Here is a 26,202-nt window from a genome sequence, read left to right as displayed (position 1 = left end):
ACCTGTTCTCTTTTTCCTTTATTGAGACAATAAGCTTAGTATTACTTCTCTAACTCTTAAGTTTCCTGAATTTCTCTGGTCACCTAAAATTCATCCCACTGCAGCTAATTTGTTTTGTTTTGTTTTGTTTTAGAGTGGTTTAAGTGTTTCTCTAAAACTATTTTTCTTTGTATTGATGATAATTAATTTCCTTATCAGAAAGCACCAATTTCAAAAGTTTATGTAATATTATATGCACACAAACCAGAAGAACCACCACCATTAAGTCCTAAGATCCTCTCTGAGAAATATCAAATTAGAATATATGTTTAACACTCAACATCTATGACAATTAATACACGATATTTCCTTGGCTCTTATACCTTCATTGAATTCTTTAAACAAGTCTCAGTGAAGTAACATTTTAATTTTATGAGGTTCTATATAATAAAACATTTTCCATCACATACTAGAGAAATAAATAATGAATATAATCCAGTCTTTAAAACTTTTCAGAGCCTCAAATGTCTAATGGAAAACTTTTTGTTGTTGTTTCACAAAGGAGAGACAAATATGACTAAGATATAAATCACAGAAACAAACAAAAAATGTCTACAGAAGCAGTAGATATAGACTGAAAAAAGAGCATTAGAACACTTGTATGAAAACCCAGAAGTTTGTGGCATTTTTTGAAGAATTAATAATTCTACCAAAAGGTGTCAAAAAAAATTTTGCAGGAGCACAACTATGCTTACTTTTAAATTCTTTCAGTAGATAAAGAAAGAAGATCATACCAGCAGACACTACCAAAGTCTAAACTATAGATTTTGCAGAGAATAGTACAGAATGAAACTACAGGTAGGTTATACTAATGCAATATAAAGTTGAAAAGAAGAGATGAGACTGGAGAGTCTAGTAAGTGGCAAATTATGAAAAACTCCACATGCCATTCCAAAAATATTAATTTTATCTCATAAATACCAGACAATTCTTAAAGGATTTAAGTAAGACAATGACACAATCTGATTTGCATTTTTAAATAAGCCACTGATTCTGGTGGCACCTAGAGAATCAACTAGATAATGAAATGAAGGTTAGAAGGTTGCTGAAAGGTTATTGCAGAAATACCCAAGTAGAGGCAGTGAAAATATAAAGGAAAAAACAAGCTATGAAGAACAGGAAAAACCTTTAAAAATAATAATGACAACCAAGAAAATGAGAAGGCAGAGTTTAGTTAAACTAAACTACCTAGCATAACTGATTTAGGTGACTAAATCCCCACAGAGATAAGGAACACAAGAGAAGAAGCAGGCTTTGAATGGGAATATAAGAGGAACAGAGATTTATTAGATTGTTGGAATTGAGCCTGGAACTCAAGAAAAAACTCCACACTGGTGAGTCTAAAGGTTTATCAATTTTGTTTGTATTTTCAAAGAACCAGGTCTTAGTTTCATTGATCTTTTCTTTTGTCTTTTTAAGTCTCTAATTTGTTTTTTTCTAATCTTTGTTATTCCCCTCCTTCTACCAACTCTGGACTTCATTTGTTCTTCTTTTTCTAGTTTCTGGAAAAGTAAGTTATATTGACATTTTTCTTGTTTCTCGAGGTAGGCATTAATTGCTATGAACTTTCCTCTTAAAACTGTTTTTGCTGCATCCAATAAATTTTGGTATGGTACATTTCCATTTTTATCAAGGTATCTATTTCTCTTTTGTTTTTTTTCATTGACCCATTAATTATTCAGTAGCAATGCTGTTTAATCTTGACATAATTGTGAATTTTCCAGTTTTCTTCCTGTAATTAATTTCTAGTTTCATATCACTGTGGTCTGAAAAGATGTGTGATATAATTTCAATCTTCTTAAATTTATTAAGATTTGTTTAATGGCCTAATATATGATCTTCGAAAATGTTCCATGTGCACCTGAGAAGAATGTATATTTTTTTGTTTTTAAAATGGAATGTTCAGGGCGCCTGGGTGGCTCAGTCGTTAAGCGTCTGCCTTCGGCTCAGGTCATGATCCCAGGGTCCTGGGATCGAGTCCCGCATCGGGCTCTCTGCTCGGCGGGAAGCTTGCTTCTCCCTCTCCCCCTCCCTCTACTTGTGTTCCCTCTCTCGCTGTGTCTCTCTCTGTCAAATAAAATCTTTAAAAAAAAAAAACAAAACAAACAAAAACAAAACCTGTGAATGTTACCTTAAATGGCAAAAGGGACTAAACAAATGTATTTAAATTAAGAACCCTGAAACAGAGAGACTGTGCTGGATTGTCTGGGAGAGCCCAATGAAATCATCCAAGTTGCCATAAACTTTGAATCTGAGAATCAGACGGGCAAAAGCATTAAGAGAGACTCCACCCAACACTGTTGGCTTTGAAGACAGAGGATGGGGCCATGCGAGGGGGGGAGGCAGGCAGATTCTAGAATTTGGAAATAGTAAGGTAACAGATTCTCCCCAGCACCTTAAAAAAGGAACAAAGCCCGCCAACACCCTGATTTTAACCCAGTGAGTCCATGCCAGACTTCTAACCTGTAGACTGTAAGATAATAAATTTATACTGTTTGAAGTTTACAATAATTTGTTACAGCAACCACAGAAAATGAATACAGAAGAGTAAGATGAAATGTAAATTCTTTTTCTCTTCCTTTCCCACTGACAATACTCAATAAAGAAAAAAAAGTAAAATCTAACATTTAACACCTCATCCCCAGTAGGATGGTTATATCAAAAACAATCAAACAAAATAATAGGTGTTGGCAAAGATGTGGAAATACTGGAACCCTTGTGCACTGTTGGTGGGAATGTAAAATGGTGCGCCCACTATGAAAAACAGCATGACACTCTATTTTAAAATAGAACTACCATATGATCCAGCAATTGCATTTCTGGGTAAAACGGAGATTCAAATAGATAATATGCACATCTATATTCAAAGCAGCTTATTCACAATGATCAAAAGGTGGAAGCAACCCAAGGGTCTCTCAACAGATAAAAGAATAAATGAAACGATGGTATATATATATATATACAATGGAATATTATTCAGCCTTAAAAAGAAAGGAAATTCTGGGGGCATCTGGGTGGCTCAGTCAGTTAAGTGTCTGCCTTCAGCTCAGGTCATGATCCCAGGGGCGTGGGATCAGGCCTTGCATCAGGCTCCTCGCTCACCGGGAGTGTGCGTCTCCCTCTGCCCCTCCCCCCAGCTTGTCTTCCCTCTCCCTCTCTCTCAAATAAATAAATAATCTTTAAAAAAAAAAAGAAAGAAAGGAAATTCTGATACATGCCATAACATGGATAAACCTTAAGGACATTATGCGAAGTGAAATAAGCCATTCACAGAAAGACAAATACGATAAGAGTCTATTCATATGAAGTATCTAAAACAGTCAAATTCACACAAACAGAAAGTAGAATGGTGGTTGCCCTGCGCAGGGAGGGAGGGAGAAATGGGAGCTGTTGGTTAACTACAGAGTGTCAGTTTTTTTGTTTTTTTTTTTTTTAAGATTTTTATTTATTTGACAGAGAGAGACAGCGAGAGAGGGAACACAAGCAGGGGGAGTGGGAGAGGGAGAAGCAGGCTTCCCACTGAGCAGGGAGCCCAATGCGGGGCTCGATCCCAGGACTCTGGGATCATGACCTCAGCCAAAGGCAGACGCTTAACGACTGAGCCATTCAGGCGCCCCTACAGAGTATCCATTTTATAAGATAAAAAAGTCCTGGAGACTGGTTGTACAACTGTGTGAATATATTTAACACTACTGAAATGTATGTACACTTAAAAATGGTTAAAATGGCAAACTTTATATGTATTTTACAACAATTTAAAAAGAGAAGCTAACACTTGAAAAAAAGAGAAAACACAAACATGGATTTTTTCCAACTAAATCCAAGTGATTCTCCCTCAATCCACCATAGGCAAAGTATCACTTCACCAGGTATCACTCCCATGCTTGTCTTTGCAATTAAAAATGTAAGTCCAGGGGTGCCTGGGTGGCATAGTTGGATGAATGCCCGATTCTTGGTTTTGGCTCACGTCGTGATATTGAGCTCCCTGTAGGGCTCCACACACAGCAAGGAGTCTGCTTGGGATTCTCTCTCCTTCTCCCTTTCCTCCTCCTGCTCATGCTCTCTCTCATAAATAAATAAATCTTTAATTTAATTTAATTTAAATTTTAAAAAAGTCCAGAGCAATTATCAAGAAATTAAAAGCATCCAAACTGAAACAGAAGAAGTAAAACTGTTATTACTTGGAGATGATATATGATATACAGAAAACCCTAAAGACTTCACAAAAAAAACCCTGTTAGAATAAACAAATTCAGTGAAGTGGCACGATACAAAATCAATATACTAAAATCTGTAGTGTTTTTATACATTAAAAACAAACTACCAGAAAGAAAAATTATGAAAACAATCCCAGGGGCGCCCAAGTAGCTCAGTCAGTTAAATGACCAACTCTTGATTTTGGTTCAGGTCATGATCTCAGGGTCCTGGGATCAAGCCCTGCACTGGGCTCTGCACTCATCGGAGAGTCTGCTTGAGGATTCTCTCTCTCCCTCTGCCCCTCCCCCCACCTGCCACTCTCTCCCTCTCAAAAAAATAAATCTTTATAATTACATCAAAAATAAAATACATAGGAATAAATTTAATCAAGAAGGTGAAAGATCTGTATACTGAAAACTGTAAGACATCAATGAAAGAAACCGAAGACACAAATAAATGGAAAGATATTCCATACTCATGGATTGGAATAACTAATAGTTTAAATGTCCACACTACTCAAAGCACTCTACAGATTCAACACAATCCCCTATTAAAATTCCAATAGTATTTTTCACAAAAATAAGTCAAGAAATAGTAAGTGTTGGCCAGGATGTGGATAAAAGGGAACCTTTTGTGTAGTGTTGATGGGAATGTAAAATGGTACAGTCACTATGGAAAAGTCTGGAAGTTCCTCAAGAATTTAAAAGTTGAACTACCATATGTAGTTGGTAGTTGTGAATGTGAATGGACCTACAGGGCATTATGCTAAATGAAATAAGTCAGATGGAAAAGATAAATATCGTATGATCTCATAACATGGAATCTAAAACAAAACAAAACCCAAAATATGTCCAAGCTCATGAATACAGAGAACAGATTGGTGGCTGCCTGGGGAAACAGGAGGGGGAGAGGAAGCAAAATGGATGAAGGAGGTCAAAAGGTACAAACTTCTAGATATAAAATAAAGAAAGAAAAATATAAAAGTCCATTATTTATTTCATTTTTCTAGATTATGTGACTAAGAACACACAAGTATCTGAGTACACTACCATAGTGTTTTCTCTCAGATAAAATCCGTAAAATACAAAATTTTAAAGAAAATCTGTGTTCATTGTATTAATCCCATGACATTAATTTCATTCACCCATACAGAAAAACATAACAATTGTCCCATTAAAGTGACACAATCCGTACTCTGTCAGCTAATAATGGTAGAGGATTATGTGGCAATTCATTCACAATTGCTCCCCACAATATCTACTTTCCTTTTATTCCAAGTATACACTTTGTTCAAACTTTCAGCATGTCTCTAAATTCTAATACTCCAAAATTAAAGAGTAAGATTTAACTATGCAAACTGAAAAAGATGTTAAAAACTCTTCTGTTTTTATTCTTGCCCACCAAAGAATGGTAACATATTTAGTTTATTTTCAAGAATGCTTCCAATCCCTTTTCCTCTAGATACCTAATGTTCAAGAGCTCCATGTTATCTGGAAAATTCATTATCTGAGACTCTGCAGTTCCAGGTTACACAGGGAAGCAAGAATTATAAATAAATGTACTCATTAATAAAATGATCATCTGTAAAATGGGTTTCCCATCTTGACCACCCCCACCCTCAGAATCACACAAGTGTCTGTCTGCTCATCATGCCATTAGTCTCTTAGAGCTAGCTGTAGATTTGTAAACATCTGACAATATAATCCAAACACAACACAAATCGACTATGTTAAACTACATTACCAAAATATGCAAGATTTCATAAAGTTAATAAAAATGTGCTCGAAACTTCTTGGGATCACATAAACTATCTTGAACAGATAAGTTACGTAAGTTAGTAATGGAAAACAACAAAGAAGACATTAACCTCAATTTTTTTTGATCACTAAAGTATTGAAGAAGGTTCTTTAAAATTGAAGAACTGCTCAAACATTTCTGCAAAAATGACTTTCATTATAATTATACTGCAAAATTGAAAAAAGCTAGCATTTTTGTCTCATATCCTGATTTTAGAACCCAACTCTGCAGAAAATGCAACTCGCCGGTAAAAACCTGGTTCCAAATTAGACATCATCTAAAACGCTATCTTCCATTTATTCAGTATATAAAATATAGGGGCAAGATAATAAAAGTATTATACACATTAATTTTTTTAAATCCCCAAAATTCACATTTCAAGCTGTGGAAGAAGCAGCTAATTCCTGACGTGGGTACCAATTACTAACTGCACTGCCAAAAGAGAGCTCAAAAGAACTAGAAAAACTATTTACAAAAATAGAAAAAAGACTTCATAAAGTTAGAACAACACTATTACTATTTTGCCTTACAAAGAAACAGTAAAAGCTAAACTGATGAACTGTATTGACCTATTATTCTCCTGCAGGCAACCTACAAAAACTTTTCACTAAGGGGCTGAACAATTGACTCACAGCAGAGCTGGGTTTCATCTTATCAATAGAACATGCAAGCTTTCAATCGGGGTTCTCTATAAAAGGCAACCTTTGTGATAAATGAACCACCAGAGAAGATTCTAATAAAACTTACCATTGTGTATTGCATTCAGCAACTCTGAGAAAGCTTTTAAGTAAGGAAAAAAGGACTTCAGGTTAAGATCATTCTCAAACACACAGAAGAAATACATAGGCATAGACTGAATCAGTATAATAAAATCTCAATAAGTCTATTATGTATCATTGTTTGAATCATTAAAACTGCAAATTTGGCTCAGTTTTTACATGTATAAATTTCTAAATACTGTATTTCATTTGCCATTCTATCACCTAATAAATTTAAGTAAAATGTTATATTGTCATAATGGTGACAAATTTTCTTAGTGATAAATATATATGTAAAATTACTTTTAAAAAGACGTTTAATAGTCTCTGTAATGTCTTTCTTGGTAAAAGTATTGATATGATGCAATTCTGTATAGGTAAATCTACCTCAACAATTCTACACTCAGCAATATTTATTATAAAGAAAAACTTCATTTTATTATCCAACCTGATCATTCTCATTTCCTAGACTTCAATATAATAGTCTCAACACATATAGAGGTCGAAGCAAGAAAGATATCTAATGCCAACATACAAATATTGAAAAAATTATGTGAACATTAAGATTAGTGGAAACCAAATACTGAAAATATTACTTCAATAGGAACAGAAGTCACAATTCTGCAACTGAAGCACCATATTAAAAACCCAAAAATAATTAAAATTTGATCACAGTGACTCTAATATGGATCCTGAACACAGGACAAGCAGCAAGTTCTCTCTGTAGGAGAAAAAATATCTATTTTTTAAGAACCAATTGCATTTTGAAGTTTAGAGGATCAGTGGTGGCATAATATAATAGAAAAAAAACACTAAAGTAGAAGTCAAAAAGCCTGGGTTACCAACCCAGTTCGACAACTTACTAGTTGTTGGACAAGCTCCATCATGCCGATACTGCATGGAAATTTCTGTTGGGAGGGAGGAGAAAGGAAATCAGCCAAGAATTTGCCAGTGACTCAAGGACAGAAAAAGAAAAAGGCCAGAAAAACAGGGAAACATTCACCCAAAAGTCTAGCTGAGAAGGGCAAACAGAACGATGGGAACAGAAATTATAAGCCAGTACCTGGGATGTGATGGGTAGAAGGACCAAAGGTGATGGAATTCTCATAAATCTTTAAATGGGATAGTATGGGTATCTGTGTATGTGCATGTGTGTGCAAAGAATGAGGAAAAGACATAAGGGCTTACAAATAAATATGCAAGACAAGTGTCTAAGAAAAAACAGATTCATAATAAGAGGGAGTATAGTTAGCAACACACTAATGTGTTTTATATAATTCATTAGATGAGAACAATTTATCAAAAACATCTGAATTCCGTGGTCAATTAAATTATTACTCAAGTACGGAAATTATTCAGTTTATACAAACTGAGCAGTAATCTACGACTATTATATAACAGTATAAAACTTGTTAAACTACGCTCTGCTTACTTTTTTGTACCTTTCATTTTTGATGACAATAATGAAGGAATAAACCATTACTCTTACTCTTTTGCTCCCCCCAAATGAGGAGAATAAGCAGAGGATGACATGAAGCAATAAAACACTGCTAAAAGCAAAAGCTGCTGAGAAAATGAAAAATAAATTTCTATATGACATTCCAAAGGAAAAAATAACTGATAAAACTGACCAAGTCTGTTACTCAAAGCACCTCGCCTGCTAATCCTGGAAACAACAGGTATTCCTTTGTGGCTAACGCTATTGGTCCAATTTTTCTTACAAGAAGAAAATCTGGAATTACTCTGGATACTATTTAACCAAAAACATGACTTCTAGAACCCATGTGTACAAGAAAGTCTTCGAGGCAACCATCACTCACACATCTACCCGTATGCATATCTCAGAAGTCAACTCCAAATCATGGGCCCACTCCAAATGACTTGAAAGAAGAAAGACAAAGCAAGGCAGAGCAAGCCAGGACTCACTTTTAATCATTTTAATGTTTGTTTAAAAAAAAAAATTAGATACTGTTCAAGAATCAAACCTTTAGACCAGTTTAGTATAAGTTCTTTCCAGATGGCACTCAAAACTGTAACATGGTGGAAGAATCTGCCATCTTTAATGATCATTAACAAATTCAAGTGGTATTTTAAAAGGGAGTGAAGGCTACTGAAGAGATTGACATGGTACATTACAGAGAAACGGTAACTGTTTGGAATAGTACCAAAAAATAATCAAAGGACATTCACAGTAATAGAAGGATTTTTTTCAACAGGGAAAAAATTGAAATATGGCTATTCTGCCCTTTGATCTGGGACTTTTGTAGAAAGACATCCATGGTACAGGGCCAGCAAATTTTCAAATCATCAAGGAAGAAAACAAAAATCAGAGAATTTTCCAAGGAAACAAACTGCAAGGTATATTATGGTCTTAGTAGCACCCAATATCTTACATGATTTTCACTTATGACCCAATATAACTAATTTTTATAAAAATCATGAACCTGAGTCATTAAGATGAGTTTAAAGTATGTTCAATAACTGTATCTACTCCTTGGTCTACAATAATGTATTAGTTACTCTTGTGAGTTCATTAGATTTATCTTTGGATCTTTATAATTCCCTTATTTGTTAACAGAATCAGTCTATTCCTAATTAAAATATCTTACCAGGGAAAGATGTCTCAATTTCATTTTATTAACCTAAGGAGATATGATGTATTTCATAACAACCAATTCATAGTCACATGGGCTCAAGTTAAACTTTCATAACCTTCATATTTCAGAAGCCAGAACAAACTTCTCTTGAAGTGATCTATTCATTAATAACTTATCTCCCTGAAATCTGTAAGACTTTATCATGAAATACTTAGGGTCAGAATCAAAGAACTACCTTCCCAGAATCTCCTTTCATAGCCATTTATCACCACTAAAGAATTCCATCACGGAAACAGATTTCAAGTATCTTAACTTGGAAAGGTATGACCACATTATATTAAAGAACTAGAGACTAAGATTTTAAAAAAGCAGGCAAGCCTCGAAAGGACATAGTATACCCAAAGAAAATAAGTTAATGCTAAATATCATCAACTAATCATTTAATGAATACCAGATTTTTCTCAGAGAAAATAACAAGATGTTGATTTTTATGAAGAAAAAAATTTCTTCATAAACTTTCACTTTAGGAAATTATAAACTCCCATAATATGGTTGAGATAAATAGGAAAAAGGAAAAGGACAAATACAACATGTCAACTATTCCAAATGCTGTACTAATTTTCAATGTTCCAAAAGTCCTACTTGTTTTAAGATCTCAAAAGAATATACAGGAAGAATTCAATTAAAAGCTTAACATAATCTATACACCAAAACTTACAACCTTTGGAAGCCACTTAAAACAATACAAGTTTACAAGTCATTGTAACAGTAAATCACTTAAGAGGATGTACTTCAACTTATTACATTAAAAATCTTGCAAACCAAACCACTGATCAGGCAAGGAATTTATAGTTTTCTGGGTTTCTATTCTGACAGGACCTGATATTCCTAGAATAAATATCTTGCTTTGTACATGCTACTATGAATATGTCATGATAAAATTTTGAATGCTTCTATTAAGACAATCCCATCATAAGTACCTGATTCTACTTCTGCTGTATATCCTAGTTGTGATAAAACTGGAGAAAGTACAAAAGTAATAGTAGCTGCCTTGCCTATTTTCACAAGATTGTTCTTAGGAACAAATAAGATAGTAATTAAAGAGTTCTTCAGAAACTGTTAGGTGCTCTCAAATGTAAGATATTACCATTACTGCAAGCTGATGGAAGCAATGTATTTTTTTTCCATCAATGAAATTCTTTTAATAGTAAGTTGCCAGAACTAAGTACAGGATGCTTATTCTAAGACCAGTAGTCTGTTAAGTTTGATTTCTTCAGCTTGACATTCAACTTTCCATAAACCCATCCTGCCCTACCTTAATCAACATTACCTCCAACTGTCCTGCAAATTAGATTTCCCTATTAGTTTTATCCCTCAAATGTAACTTTACTTTCTTTTCTGGTAATATTGTTGGACTTTTTCTGCCTACTCCAAAGTGTAATTCAAATTCCAACTTCTCCATGGTCTTTTCCAACTTAATTAACACATCCTTAACTGGTCTGTAATACTACATGAAAAGCTTCTTTACAAATAATTTCACTTGCAATCTAACTATGAACACTTGGAAGTACAAAATCACACAGGATATTACTAATCACATGATATGTTCTCAGTGATTACTAATAGTATTCATTCATTTAAAAAAAAAAGTTTAGCATTTATTATATACAAAGCACTGTGCTGGAGGTGAGGAGACAGTGATGAACATGACACACACAGCCCCTAGCCTCATGAAGCTAGGATTATATAGTGTGTGTTACAGTCTAACATCAGAGCCAACAAATGCTTACAAAGGTCACCTTCATCATTACTAAATTATTACCCTGTCATGAAAGCAACAAATCTTTTGGAAAGGGCATCATGCAAAAACAATTCTTGGTAACAGTACATAGTATACATTTCTTTTTCCTACTTATTTATGTGGGAAGAAAGTTTCCTAGTTTTACAGCTACTAAATGATTTCTCTATCTAAAATCAGTTGAAAGAAAACTTCGCATTTTCATACTAATAGGAGATACTATTGTTCCAAGTGAAATTATTGGCCCAAATTTTCTCACTGATCCCATTGCTTAAAGTATGACTGACATTATACTAGTGTGGTTGCAAACCTTCATCAGCAAACACCCCTTGAATTTTAGAGTTGAGGGTCTCTGAAATCAAGGAAAATGCATTGTTCCACCACTTAGAGCTATGAGAATTCTGTCTCTGTTTCTTCATCTGTACAATGAGTAATAATACTCAATGCTTGTAAAGTGCCTAAGACAGGTGTAGTACATACTGCATTTCAACAGCAGTTAGCATTTCTTAACTTACAATTAAGAGGACATAATTCCTATTTAAATACCCATGGCATTTACCTAGTTTCTTCTAAGTAAGAATAGACTTTTTAGCACTGTTATCAATAGGGTGTGCTCTGATCTAATCATAAAACTTTTAATAAAATGTATAAAATTAAAGAATGTATTATCTCAAATAGTTTTAAGTAACTAATCTTAGTGCACAATTATGGCTTTAACAAAACATAAGAGCTGCAGTTATTTTTAAGCACACTTTTAAGGCAAAAAAATCCTAGTAAGTCTAAATTTAAGTCATTTACTTCCATGAAATAATAATATTTACAGGAATTTCTCCCTAAATTTCTTCACCTAATGGTGAGGTAAAAGGGATACAAAATCATGCTTTTCTGCCATAGATGTAGCACACGCTGCCCTCTGAAAGTAATAATTGTGAAAAAGAACACTATTTCCCAAGGCTAAATCTCTCTAAATCCGTAACAGGTAGGAAAATCTTTTCACAGATGTAAATCAAGATTTTAATTCCATTAATTTGAGGATGTGTATTTCAAATAGCATCCAAATGCAATTTCTGAAATTCAGTATTTTTCAGACTACGCTTCTATGTATAGGAAATCAGTGAGAAACTCTTCACAAAAGCAAATTCAGGTTTAATTGTCTCAGTAAGTTATTCATCTGATTACTGTGTATCTTGCTAAAAATGAGTATGAACTCAATTTTTTCTGAGTAAATTTGTCTAAATTTATTTTTTTGTGACCAGGGGCTAGGGCTAGTTGCTAAGCTCTTCTGGCCTAAAAGAAAATAAATGAATATATATAAAATGTATATCCAAGCGTGCAATATACTTAAGTTTTTTCAATGGATTTACTTCTCATTACAATTTGTATTATTCCCCCTCGAAAACAGTGGTTGTCAACCAAGAGCGATTTTGCACCCTCCCCCAACATTTTTTGTCACTACTGGAGGGTGAAGGGGAATTTTGGGGGCTACTAGCATCTTAGTGGGTAGAGGCTGGGAATCTTGATAAATGTCCTACAATGCACAGGACAGGATTGCACAAGTAACTATCCCAATCAACATGTCAACAGTGCCAAGACTAAGAAATCATGGTCTAGTCTAAACCCATCCTTAACACTTCTAATAAAAAAATCCTGTCATAGTTTCCACTCATTTCTCAAAAACAAACAACTTGTCCAACAGGTCCAAGGTGGCACTGAAGCTAACTAGGAAAAACAAAGAAATCCCCAGCTGTGATCTTGGGCAGCTTATTTTACCTAACCAGGTCTCAGTTTTATCAGCTGTAAAAAGGGGGAATAAATAGCCCTTATTTCATAAAACTATGTGGGGATTAAACAAGATAATAAATATAAAGCATTAATAGACCCTGGCACAAATAATAGCAATAGTTAATAATTTTCACATCTGACCTTTACATATGCTCTTTTCTCCCTTAGAATGATATTTGTTTACTTATGTCTGCACAACTATAAAAAACAATCCAAAAGTCTGTATTTATAAAATACACATGAACATTCATTTAAATTGTGTTTATTATATTTCCATACCATTTCCTACCTACCCTCTCCACCAACTAATAGAACTGATAAAATCCGTAAGTTTATTTTAGCCAAAATCTCATCACTTCTACAATCAGAAATCTAAAATCAAAACAGCTGAGTTTACAACACTAATTTAAAACCATTTACCTCAAATTCAAGATCAATTTAAAAGATAAATATTGACATTTAGCTAATATCTAAACTGTTAACTTTTTGTCTAAAAACATGCGACTTCAAATTTTTAAGACTTGACAATATTCATAATATATAGGTTAAAGAAGCATCCCTATGATGTGAATAACAACATATATAAATTCATTCCTACTATAATAAAGATAATGGTAAAAATCTGTTAAACACACTTGAAAACAAAATGAATATAAATCATTTCAGATTATCTTCTGAAATAAAATGACTGTTAAAGTTCAAATATTTAAATCATTTTACCACTGAAAAATATTCCAGATGGATAATTCAAGTAGAATTTGTGTGAGGAAGTGTTGAGAAAATGGAAGACTAATTAAACTTTAGAAAATGAAAGTTCAAAAACAAGCACCAATCAAAAACATAGTGCGAAAGTATACAAAACACTCACACCTTAATTGTGATTTCTGAGTTGGGTTTAAAATACTGTGCAGGCAAAGCAAAAACAAAAATGGGAAATTACTCCAGGTATTTTGTAAGAAATGAGTGACCAATAAACAATTTAGCCTATAGTTAGTTAAGTAAACTATCAGATTGGTGCCAAACATCCTGTCCAAACACCAAATCATCTTCCTAAGATCTTAACACATTTTTTTCATTAAGACAAGTAAATATCGCTTAGCAACTCAATGTATTAACAAAACAATAGTTTAAAATGAATTTCCCTTTTGGGGTAAAGGAAGGGTGGTGGTGGTGGGAATAAGTAAGAAAAACAATGGGCAAATCCCTACCTGAACCAACTGGAGATGAGCCAACACTAAGACTTTGTAAACTTCCATTCCTGAGCAATGTAGGAGATTTCTGAAGACTAGAGCTTGTTACACTTCCTGCAGCTGATGCTACAGATGATGTTGGTGAAGCAGAAGAAACTGAGAGATGAGAAACATTCTCTTGATTTTTGTTTCCTTTAGGTCTACCAGGCCCATGCTTACTTTGTTTATTTCCTTTTCTTTTCTTTTCCTTTACAGTTTCTTCTTCTATGCCAGAAGTTTGAGCCCGCTTATATCCTGCTGTTGGAAGGCTGGAATTACCCAAATCTCCAGGTGAATTTTCAAAGCTTTTAGGCTGTGAAATAACAGCTGAGGTCGAAGGGAGACCCATTATGGAACTAAAACTATTTACCCCCCCTTCCTGGCTTCCAGACTCTCCTTTATGTACATCTTTGGTTGATGATGACTGTTGGGAGTGAGTATAACTGTCATTACGCAGATCTGAGTCTGTAAAGCTCAAGAAATCCTGGGGAGACTGTACTGAACTTCCCGAAGATGATTTTACACTGCCTGGAGTTCCTGAAAAACTGCCTGTAGTAAAATAAAAAAAAAAAGGGGGGGGGTAGGAAAAGAAAAAAATTGGATGCAAAAGTTCCCAAGAGCAGTAGAAATGATACAATCATCAAAAAGAGATGAAGAAAAAAAACTAACTATAAAACTTAGGACATCACTATGTAACAGAATTTTAAAAAGGTTATTATTGAAATCAAGTTGATCTATAAAATAATCTTTTAAAAAATATTTGTCATTTCATACCTATTAAACTGAATATTAACTCGAGTTGCAAGCTATTAGTTCTACAATGACCAAGATGTAAGATGTGCTTTATTTAACCTACCTTTTACTATGGCAACATTCCTCAACGTTCCCCCAAATACCTGTGTATGCTTGAGGAAGGACTGAAGAACAGCAAAGTCTCAGAGTTTGACAAGACTACTACTGTATTCTAGAACTTCCTCTTTTTCAATTACTGAAGATTTGATTTAAATGTTCCCAAGACACACCCAGAACCAAAAGTTGTTGCTTAGGTTTTAAGTTCTGAGTTTTAACTTCAAGATAATGTTAGTGAATATTATTATTCAGTTAAATCTACCCCACCAAAACATGGATTTAATAATAATGATTACATGGAACCTAGTCTATATACCTAACCTTCTCCCAGTCCACTACCCATGGAGCTGCATAAAGAAACCAGCCACTAACATTCTTCTATTGCTTTTATGAAAGTAAAATCACAGGAGAGGCACACTCATGAATCTCGCTCACAACTGCTTGTCTCCTCACTCTTTAAAGAACTTTAGTAGCCCACTATGTCATTATGAGATTAAAAGGTTCTTATCTACTTGGTAGAAAAATAATATGGCTGGGATGAAACAATAGTTTGGTCCACCATCCTAATTCACCAAACCGTGTCTTCATGCTCACCACATTAAGTGACAAGTGTTTAGACTCAGTTGTGACCACACATCTACTATGTTTCATAAAACTTAAACTATATCATATTTTAACTAATGTATTTAAAAACAAAAGCTCAAAATAAAGTGTTTCATTGGAATGGAAGGGAAATTTCAAGCTAAGGGTTAAATTTTATTGCAGAGCACATTCAAAAGTAATCACACATAAATCCACCTAAATATTTACAACAGTATTTTTTCCTCACACACAAGAGAGAATTTAACTAAAGTCTCAAGGTTTTGAATTTTAAATTTTAAGCTTTTCTGAAATGGCTTATTAAGCAAGAACATTAGTAAGTCTAAAATTTAACTCTTTGAAGAGAATATCCATTTTATTCATTTACAAAATTATTTGTACCTATGTGAGCATTTTCAAGTTATGTCTATATAAAGAAACATACATATTAGGAAGCCATTTACATTACATCAATCATTTAAGGATAACTGTAATTTGCCACTTAATTAGCAACTATAAAGAAGTTCTTTATTATCCATTCTGATCTGTCACCATCTGTCTTTTTTCCACACATTTTTGTTTTTACAGCTGGTGTTAAAAGCTCACTACAGGGTAGCAAATACTTTCAAACATTTAGTATATGCAATATTTTCACATATATTTTCTAAAATTCACATACCACCTGCAATGAAAAAAATAAAACCAAGCATCTTAAACACCCTACCTTTAAATATCAACTTTTAAAACTTTTATAGAATATTACCTCAGATATGAAAACATAATACATTCTATACCACGTCTCAACAGAGGCAGGAAAAGACAATTCAACGTTGTAAATGTTAAGAAAACGAGGGATTTCTTTTCTAAATGGATTAGTACTTCAAAGATTAAAAACTGAAAAATGCAATTTTAACAGTGGAAAATAAGGTCTTAATTACATCAAAAGGATGACTAAATTCTTCTAATATCACATTCAAAATGTAAATAAAGTTACATTAAAAATAATTAAGGTTTTACGATTTATTTTCCACAGTGGCATAAAAATAACAACAAATATAAATTTATTAAAATAAAACAACAAATTTGGCATTGTATTTCTTTTCTACTTGTCTAATTCTTTGTAATATAAGGCAAAAAAAAGTCTAGGATGTAAAAATCTTGAAGCACAAAATAACTTAGTTTAAAATATACAAATAAACTTTTTAATAAAAGATCAGCAGACTACGCAATCTCTCTACATATTCAAATTTTTATTATCAGCAAAAGCTTAAAGGAAAGAAAAAGACAATTTTTCCCCCTCATTTATTCCTAGGGGGCAAAAAAAAATGGGGGGAAGAGGCATTTATTGTATACTTTACTAATATATTTATCTCCAACAGTTTTTAACATTTATATTTCTCAAAATATTTATGTTCAAGTTAAAAACACAAAATAAAAACCTAGAACAGAGGGCTAATGGACTGTAAAGTTAGCTGAGTTATTCTGTTCTCCATAAAATAAGGTTACCGTATAAAATACAGCATGTCCAGTTAATTTTTAATTTTAGTTACACAACAGGTTATTTTTTCAGTATAAATATATCCCATGCATTTATTTGGGACATACTTACACTGAAAAATAATTTGTTGTTAAACTGAAATTCAAAATTAAATGGGCATCTTATTATAGTAGCCTTACCAAAAGATATGTAAGCTTAGTAAAATTCTACTTTAAAATTCAAGCTTTATAATAAATGCATTAATAATTAAAAATTATTTACTGAGAACTATTTATATTCCCTACAAATTACCCAGTACTTGTTTACTTACTAAGAATATATGCTTTAACTATTTTAGTGTTTAATTAGGACAGGTAAGTGATAACAATTCATTAAAAAGAAAGACTGTTCTATAGAGCAGAAAGGAAAACTCCAGCTTTTATTGTTTTTTCTCCCCAAACTTAAACTTTATTCCACATCTATTTAAACATTAAAATTACAGTTCAGCTTTGGAAGCACATGTCATAACATAAAAGGTCCCAGAAACATTTTAACAAGGAACACTAGTCTTCGAAGTAATCTTACTACAGCAACTAATCATAAAATAATCTCCAATGATCCATCAGTTATAAATAAAAAATAAGTTCTTTTACAAAACTTAACTGCTATTGATCATCGCAAGAACAATTATTTTAACTAAAACATCATAATTAATACCTTGCTGGAAAGGACTAGCTGCTGACACAGTCGTTCCTGGATTTCTTCCACCAGGCTTTCTTCCCCTTTGACCTGAGCTGTGAGCTGAAGATTTCTTCCCTTTGCCCTCTGACCCTCTAGCCTCTGAAACATCTTTTCCACTAGTTGTGTGCGCAGAGACTTCTTGGAAGTTTGCATTTGTAAATCGAGCTGCAGTATCCTCCAAGCGCTTCAATGATCCAGAAATAGAGTTGCTGCTAGTGCTCGTATAAGTCTAACATTTTCATTGAGAAAGGAAGTTGAAAAATAATTGATTAGATTTTGGCTGGGGGGGGCATATTAATAATAATAATTAGACTTGTAAGAAAAACATACAAAAGTTTCAGTTATAAAAGTGAGTCCACCTAAGAAAATCATGTAAAAACAATTATCTGAGTCTACTGCAAATACCTTTAAATTGCAGCAATTAGTAAAAGTACATATTAGTCATAGTTACTCAGCAACACACAGTAAGTAGTAATGAAGGAACTTGTTTCTCAAGCAACATCATTTTCAACAAGAAAAAACTACTTCCTAGTCATGAAATTAAAATCAGCTTTAATGTTCAGCACAAAGGCAACAATGAGAGAGAAATAAGGTGCTACAAATCATTAGAGGACTATATCCATGAGATTACAAGCACAGGTCAGAGCAAGAATTTTTAAAATTCAGGTGAAGTCTGCTTTTCAAAACAGAAAAGATTAAACCCTTTAAAATAGAAATCAGTCTCTTCCAAGTATTAAGATGAAAGAACAGTTATACTTTGCAGTTTAAGATTTTTACAAATTAGAAGTATTATTATCCCCTATGGATTCTCAGTCATCCCCCTGATCCAGATATGTTAGGGGAAAATGCAAAATAAAGATCTGTTTAAACAATTAGTTTCCAGTTTTTAATAATCATTTTAAGACAAAGTATATGCAAATAATGGTAAATTAAACAACTATGAAAATGTGTTCTAACAGATGTACATTAATCAACACGCTTCAAAATAAAAGGCTTATAAGGTCCATTGGGTCAGGGATTTTTGTTGCCACTGTTTAAGTTCACTAAATGCCTGAAAGACAAACAGCCCTGAATTTCTGTTGAATAAATAAATGAGTATTTTTCTGATACATCTATCTAAAATCTCTGATGTAATACAAATAAAAAATCTGAAAATAAAACTGAAATTTCCCACACATAACCACCACTCAAATATAAACCATCAGATAAAGGTGGAAAATGAGAAAGGAATGATAAAATCAGGTTTCAAAATGGTTGGCATTTTTAGCAAAATCAATGTTCAAAATGAGAAATGAAAGACTTCAAATGTTTTGAAAACCAAATACTCGTTACTACTACTTTTCTGCTACTTGCCCCCCATACCATCCTCCCCCCACATCATCTCACTGCCAAACAGATCTTAATCATTAAATACAAAAGACATTATCTCATAAAAAACAAATTACTATTCTCATAAGCGAGGGTCCACAAAAGAGAACAAAGTTCTCAAAGTAAGTTTTAGGAGAAAGCCAATCATGTTTAAGCTGATTAAACTTTGTGGATTACTTTAGAAACATGAACCTTTTCCATGCTGGGCAGGTCACTTTGGAAACCACACCACTTCACTTTTCAAATATATTCCTTTCTAATAACTCGAGTTGATCCTGAGGCTCTTCACCCCACTCATATACAAGCCTACTGAAGTTTGAAAGTCATCTAGAGGCGCGCCTGGGTGGAGCAGTTGGTTAAGCACTCAACTCTTGGTTTTGGCTCAGGTCTTGAGATCAAGCCCCGTGTTGGGCTTCATGTTCAGCAGGGAGTCAGCCTGAGATGCTCTCTCCCTCTCACGTGTGCGCACACTCTATCTCCCTCTCTCTAAAACAAACAAATAAATCTTTAAAATAAATAAATAAATAAAAGTCATCCAGTGATGTTCTTCATTCAGGTACTTTGTCCATATATCAAATAAGCAAAGAAGAAAAAACTAGGTGGAGAACCAAACACAGAAATATACTATCCATTTCTACATACCAATCTAAATTGGGGTTGGTCAATTTTCCCATTCATTTAATAGAATGTCCCTGCTTATCCCTGAAGTATAAGTATGTCCATAAATCCAAGGAAAATATGGCATATGGAAGAAAAGGTATTACAAAGAAAGGAATGAATGAAAATTAAGCAAATTTCAGTGACTAAAGTTGTATTAAGACAAGGCAATAGCATTTTAGTTTTTAAAAACTTAGACATCTTCTAACTTGAAAAGATATCAGAGATTTCTTAACAAGAAAAAATAAAGCTTTAGTTGAAGATTCTAACAGTTCTTTTAAAAAAAATTACACCTAACAACAAGGGAAAAAAGTCTATATGGTTTTACTCAAAGAGAGACCTCCAACCTTAACTCCACCTTTGTAAGTTAATTTAAGAATTTAAGAGTATCTGTTCCATAATACGCTGTTTAAATTATATGGAACTGGGGTGCCTGGGTGGCTCAGTTGGTTGAGCAGCTGCCTTCGGCTCGGGTCATGATCCCAGGGGCCTGGGATCGAGGCCCACGTCGGGCTCCCTGCTCAGCGGGGAGCCTGCTTCTCCTTCTCCCTCTGCCTGCCGCTCTGCCTACTTGTGCTCTCTCTTTATCTCTCTGTCAAATAAATAAATAAAATCTTAAAAATAAATAAATAAATAAAATTTTTAAAATAAATAAATAAATAAATTATATGGAACTGTGGAATTCCATTACAAACACACAATTCAGTCAAAATCAAGAGGTGGAAAAAGAAGTAAAAGGAGAGGGTACTGGGGAGGAGTTGAAAGAGACACAATGAATGCCATAAATCTGTTCTTTCCTCAGTTTCACAACCTAAGTAACTCTCATAGTATGAGCATCTCACTGCTCTGAGAGCAATTCTAGTGCTTAAAAATAAACATTTTCGGGCGTCTGGGTGGCTAAGTTGGTTAGGCAACTGCCTTCGGCTCAGGTCATGATCCTGGAGTCCCGGGATCGAGTCCCGCATCGGGCTCCCTGCTCAGCGGGGAGCCTGCTTCTCCCTCTGACCCTCCCCCCTCTCATGTACTCTCTCTCATTCTCACTCTCTCACATAAATAAATAAAATCTTTAAAAATATATATATATATATACACATTTTCCATGTAAATTAACCCATAAAATACAAACTAACTACTTCATTTGGTACTTGACTGATGAGGTTTTTTTTTTTCTTTCCCTTTTCCACTAGAGATAAAATGGCATATTGGCCATATTGAGAGTCTCTGAGGAAATGAACAAGTACTTTGGTTTATATAGTGATTTACAGGCAACTTAATGAATCTTTTAAAACAAATATCTAGAAAATGTATGATTTTTGTTTTGTGGCTAGCTACAATTATTAGTCCTTAGGTAAGACGCAATCCCAATATACCTACTAAATAACATTCACTGGAGCAAAAAATACACCCAACTTGAAAATATTTTAAATCAGACTCAGAATTGAAAATGACTCTATAATAGGCTAACCAAGAAATAGATTTTTTTCAAAAGTATGGCTGCCTTAGATTATTCTACAAAGCTTTGTAATCCACATTCAGAAGAAAGAGGCAGAGGGAAGAGAAACAACCAACAGCTCTATCTTCCACCAGCATGATGAAATATAATAATGCTGGCTAAATATTTTTTAATTATGTAATATTCAAGTGTCTCATAAAAGCCACAAATTTTTTACTTAGCCAACTCTCAAAAATGAAGCACAGAAGGAATGAAGACTTAATTTAAAAGGGAGTTTGGGGAGGGGGCATCAGTGAGCTGTGGGACAATGTTAAGCAGCCTAATTTACATGTTATTGCAATACCCAAAGGAAAGTAGGATGGAAAAAAAATATATAAGAAACAAGCAGAAAAAAATTACAAAATTTGATGAAAAACAATAAACCTACCAATCAACTAACCCCAAGCACAAGAAACATGAAGAAAAATCCATGAATACACATCACAATCAAACTGCTTACCATTAAAAACCAACAATAAAGAGAAAATGATACAAGCAGTCAGGGAGTTCAAAGATAAAAATGAAAACAGATTTCTCATGGAAACAATGCAAGTTAGAAAACAAGAAGACAGGGGCGCCTGGGTGGCTCAGTTGGTTAAGCAACTGCCTTCGGCTCAGGTCATGATCCCAGGGTCCTGGGATCGAGCCCCACATCGGGCTCCCTGCTCGGTGGGAAGCCTGCTTCTCCCTCTGCCACTCCCCCTGTTTGTGTTCCCTCTCTCTCTGTCTCTCTCTCAATTAAATAAATAAAATCTTTAAAAAAAAAGAAAACAAGAAGACAAAGAGAAACAAACTATTAACCTAGAATTCTATACTGAGCTAAAATATCTTTCAAAAGCAAAGGCAAAATATAGTTGACCTGTAAACAACACCAGTTTGAACTGTATGGCTCCATTTATACACAGCTTTTTTTCAATAAATACAGAACAGCACTGTAAATGTATTTTCTTTTCCTTATGATTTTCTTAACGTTTTTTCTCTAGCTTATTTTATTGTAAGAACACAGTATATAGGGGCGCCTGGGTGGCTCAGTCGTTAAGTGTCTGTCTTCGGCTCGGGTCGTGATCCCAAGGTCCTGGGATTGAGCCCCGCATTGGGCTCCCTGCTCAGCAGGAAGCCTGCTTCTCCCTCTCCCACTCCCCCTGCTTGTGTTCCTGCTGTCGCTATCTCTCTCTCTGTCTAATAAATAAAATCTTTAAAAAAAAAAAAAAGAACACAGTATATAATACTTATAACATGCAAAATATGTGTTAACTATGTTATCAGTAAAACTTCCAGTCAACAGTAGGCTCTTAGAAGGTTTTTGTTTTTTTGTATTTTTTTAAGATTTTATTTATTTATTTGACAGAGAGAGAGAGACAGAGAGAGAGGGAACACAAGCAGGAGGAGTGGGAAAGGGAGAAATAGGCTTCCCGCCAAGCAGGGAGCCCGATGCAGGGCTCAATCCCAGGACCCTGGGATCATGACATGAGCCTAAGGCAGATGCTTAACGACTGAGCCACCCACGTGCCTCAGAAGTTAAGTTTTTGGTGAGTCAAAAGTTATATACAAATTCTTTTACTGTGCAGTGGTCCTAACCCCCACATTCTTCAAAGGTCAACTATAATTGCCATTCAGATAAAAAAGCTAAAAGAACTAACCACCAGTAAAGCAGTAATAGATAAATGCTGAAGGTTGCCTTTTAAGTAGAAGAAAAACAACAAAGGAAATGTGAATCTAAACAAATTAGGAACATTAGAAACAGTAATTACATGGGTAAATATAAAGGACATTTTAATTATTTAATCTATTTATAAGATAATTGATGGCTTAGACCAAATTAGTAACAATTGCAAGGTTTATAAAATATGTAAAAATATGACAAAAATAGCACAAACCCCAAAAAGGTAGGAATGTAAGTATGTAAACTGCTGAATTGTGTATTCTTATATAATATGTGAAATGGCATAATACCATTTGAAGGCAGACACTGATAAATTAAAAGATATGTATGCCATAAACCCCAAAGCAATCAATAAAATAACAAAGAATTATTACTATTCAGCTACAATGGAATAATAAAATATATTCAATGAAAAAGAGAAAAAAAAGATTAAATAGGCAAGAAAAAAGGATTAGCAAATGATTTAAATGCAACAATTATCAATCATATTATATGTAAATTAACTAAACACCCCAGTGAAAGGCAGAGATTGAAATACTGCAAAAAGAAACTCAAGACTATATGCTGCCAAAAGAAACCCATTTTAAATATAAAGACACAAAGATTAAAAGTATGAGTGTGGGAAAGAAAGTATCAATCTAACACTAATTAAAACAAAGCTGAATTCACAATATTAGTATCAGACAAAATAAATTTCAAAACAAGGAATACGGCCAGGATAAAGAAACGTATTAATCAAGAGGATATCAAAATCTGAAACACTTTTACACCTAATAAGAGACCTTCAAAATAAAACTGATAGAACAGATAAAATTGGGAAAATTGGGAAATCCATAACTACAGTAAGAGAGATCTAAATCCTCTTCTCAATAACTGAACAAGTACACAGGAAAATACATACATATATATATATATATATATATATAAATAAGCATACAGAGACTTTAACAGTATAAATCAACTTAACTTACATTTACAGAATAACTCCGTATAATAGGAGCAGAGTGAATACACATTCTTTTCAGAGGTACACAGAAAATTAAACAAGATAATCCACGTTCTGTGTCACTTTTTTCAAACTTTTTTTTTTTAAGATTTTATTCATTTATTTATTTGAGAGAGAGCACATAAGAGGGGGTAGGGTCAGAAGAAGAAGCAGACTCCCTGCCGAGCAGGGAGCCTGATGCGGGACTCGATCCCGGGACTCCAGGATCATGACCTGAGCCGAAGGCAGTCACTTAAGCAACTGAGCCACCCGGGCACCCCTGTGTCACTTTTTTTAAATCTCAGAAAACTTAAAAGAAATTATATAACACAAAGATATTAAATTAGAAATCAGTGACAAGAAGATATATGAAAAGTCCCCAATGTTTCAAAAGTAAATAACACACTTCTAAGTAACCCCTGGATCAAAGAGAAATCAAAAGGAAACCACAAGGTATTTGTTCAACTAAATAAAAACAAAAATACAATGTATCAAAATTCAGAAGTGGTGCTTAGAACGAAGTGTGTAGCATTAAATGCCTATGTTAACACTTCTGGGACTCTGGTCCAGCATGTAGAAAACTTAGAGAAGAGATGAGAAGGGATAAGGGAGGGAGGGGTGGGAAGGGGACAAGAAAATAGAGATGCAAAATCTGAAGCAAGAATGACTACGAATGTCCCAAATTAGTGTCAGAAACTATACCACAAATGCAGGAAGCTCTGAGAATACCAAATAAGACAAATGTCCCCCCAAAAAACAAACAAAAAAACCAAGGCATATCATATTCAAACTGCACAAAATCAAAAATATAAGAAAAAATTCTGAAAGAAGCTGGAAAGGAAAAAAGCCTTAGCCATGAAGTAGGAAAGATAAGAATTACATCTGACTTCTCAAAAATAATGCAAGCAAGAAAAGAGTGATGTGAAATATTTAAAGCTTTGAGAGGAGGAAAAAAAAGAACCAGCATTGTATACACTGCAAAATTACCCTTCAAAAGTGAAAAACAAAGACTCTCAGATAAATAAAAATTGAGGGAATTTGTTGCCAATAGGCCTACCTTGCAAGAAATGTGAAAAGAAGTTCTTCAGAGAGTAGGAAATGATAACAGGTCGGAAACATGGATTTGCATAAAGAAAAGTATCAGAGAATGAATCCAATGAAGGTAAAATAAAAATTTTGACTTTTTCTTATATTTAATCTAACAATGTTCAAAATGGTAGCAACAATATATTTGATTATATAGTCTTATGCATATATATGCTTATATATGCTTCTGTATAAGTGAAATGAATGACAGCATTGACAGAAAAGATGGGAGGGAGGAATTAGGATTATTTTCTCATTGTAAGGTACTTTTACTATTGTGAAGTGGGATAATATTATTTGAAAGTAAACTTGGATTAGCTATAAATATATACTGCACAAAGTAGGGCAACTACGAAAAAAAGTAAAATTGAGATGTCAGAGAAAATGGAATCATAAAAGAAAAACCTCAATTAAAACCCTTAGAGGGAGCCTCGCCTCTCCCCTTCCACTCACCGCCAGGCACCCCCCAGAAGTTGTACTTGCTATGCTGCTTTCCCTCTCCCACAATACCTTGTGCTCTTCCCTTTCCAGCTAGAGCCTGGCAGAATGGCTCCTGCAACGGGTGGCGAGAAGGGCCATTTCGCCATCAACGAGGTAGTGACCACAGAACACACCATCAACATTCATAAGCACATCCAGAGAGTGGGTTTCAAGAAGCTTGCCCCTCATGCACTCAAAGAGATCCAGAAATTTGCCATGAAGGGGATGGGAACTCCAGAGGTGCGCACTAACACCAGGCTCAACAAAACTGTCTGAGCCAAAGGAATGAGGAATGTTCCATAATGTATCTGTGTGCAGTTGTCCAGCAAATATAATGAGGATGAAGATTCATCAAACAAACTCTACACGTTGGTTACCTATGTACCAGTCACCACTTTCAAAAATCTACAGACAGGGGCACCTGGATGGCTCAGTCGTTAAGCGTCTGCCTTCGGCTCAGGTCATGATCCCAGGGTCCTGGGATCAAGCCCGACTTTGGGCTCCCTGCTCGGCGGGAAGCCTGCTTCTCCCTCTCCCACTCCTCCTGCTTGTGTTCCCTCTCTCACTGTGTCTCTGTCAAATAAATAAATAAAATCTTTAAAAAAAAAAAATCTACAGACAGTTAATG

The 26,202-nt window shown here is 34.2% G+C and overlaps 1 protein-coding gene across 13 annotated transcripts in view; it reads right to left on the bottom strand.

Moving 5' to 3' along the window:
- The window catches only part of MLLT10 (MLLT10 histone lysine methyltransferase DOT1L cofactor), a 210,337-nt gene that overhangs the window by 47,369 nt on the left and 136,766 nt on the right, over positions 1 to 26,202 (bottom strand). For 8 of the 13 annotated variants that reach the window (XM_081820715.1, XM_081820713.1, XM_081820717.1 and 5 more), the window contains 4 exons: positions 17,820 to 18,072; positions 14,177 to 14,746; positions 7,655 to 7,699; positions 6,781 to 6,813 (listed from right to left, as the gene is read on the bottom strand). In XM_081820715.1, coding sequence (XP_081676841.1) covers positions 6,781 to 6,813; positions 7,655 to 7,699; positions 14,177 to 14,746; positions 17,820 to 18,072 — 901 coding nt within the window. The remainder of the gene's footprint in view (positions 1 to 6,780; positions 6,814 to 7,654; positions 7,700 to 14,176; positions 14,747 to 17,819; positions 18,073 to 26,202) is intronic. The other 5 variants (XM_081820724.1, XM_081820725.1, XM_081820721.1 and 2 more) reach the window with 4 other exon arrangements.

This window comes from Leptonychotes weddellii, chromosome 5 (genome assembly GCF_054177405.1).
Source record: "Leptonychotes weddellii isolate Sample4059 chromosome 5, ASM5417740v2, whole genome shotgun sequence".
Classification (NCBI taxonomy): domain Eukaryota; kingdom Metazoa; phylum Chordata; class Mammalia; order Carnivora; family Phocidae; genus Leptonychotes; species Leptonychotes weddellii.
The sequence above is the reverse complement of the archived record's forward strand: the minus strand, read 5'-3'. Positions and strand labels throughout refer to the sequence as shown.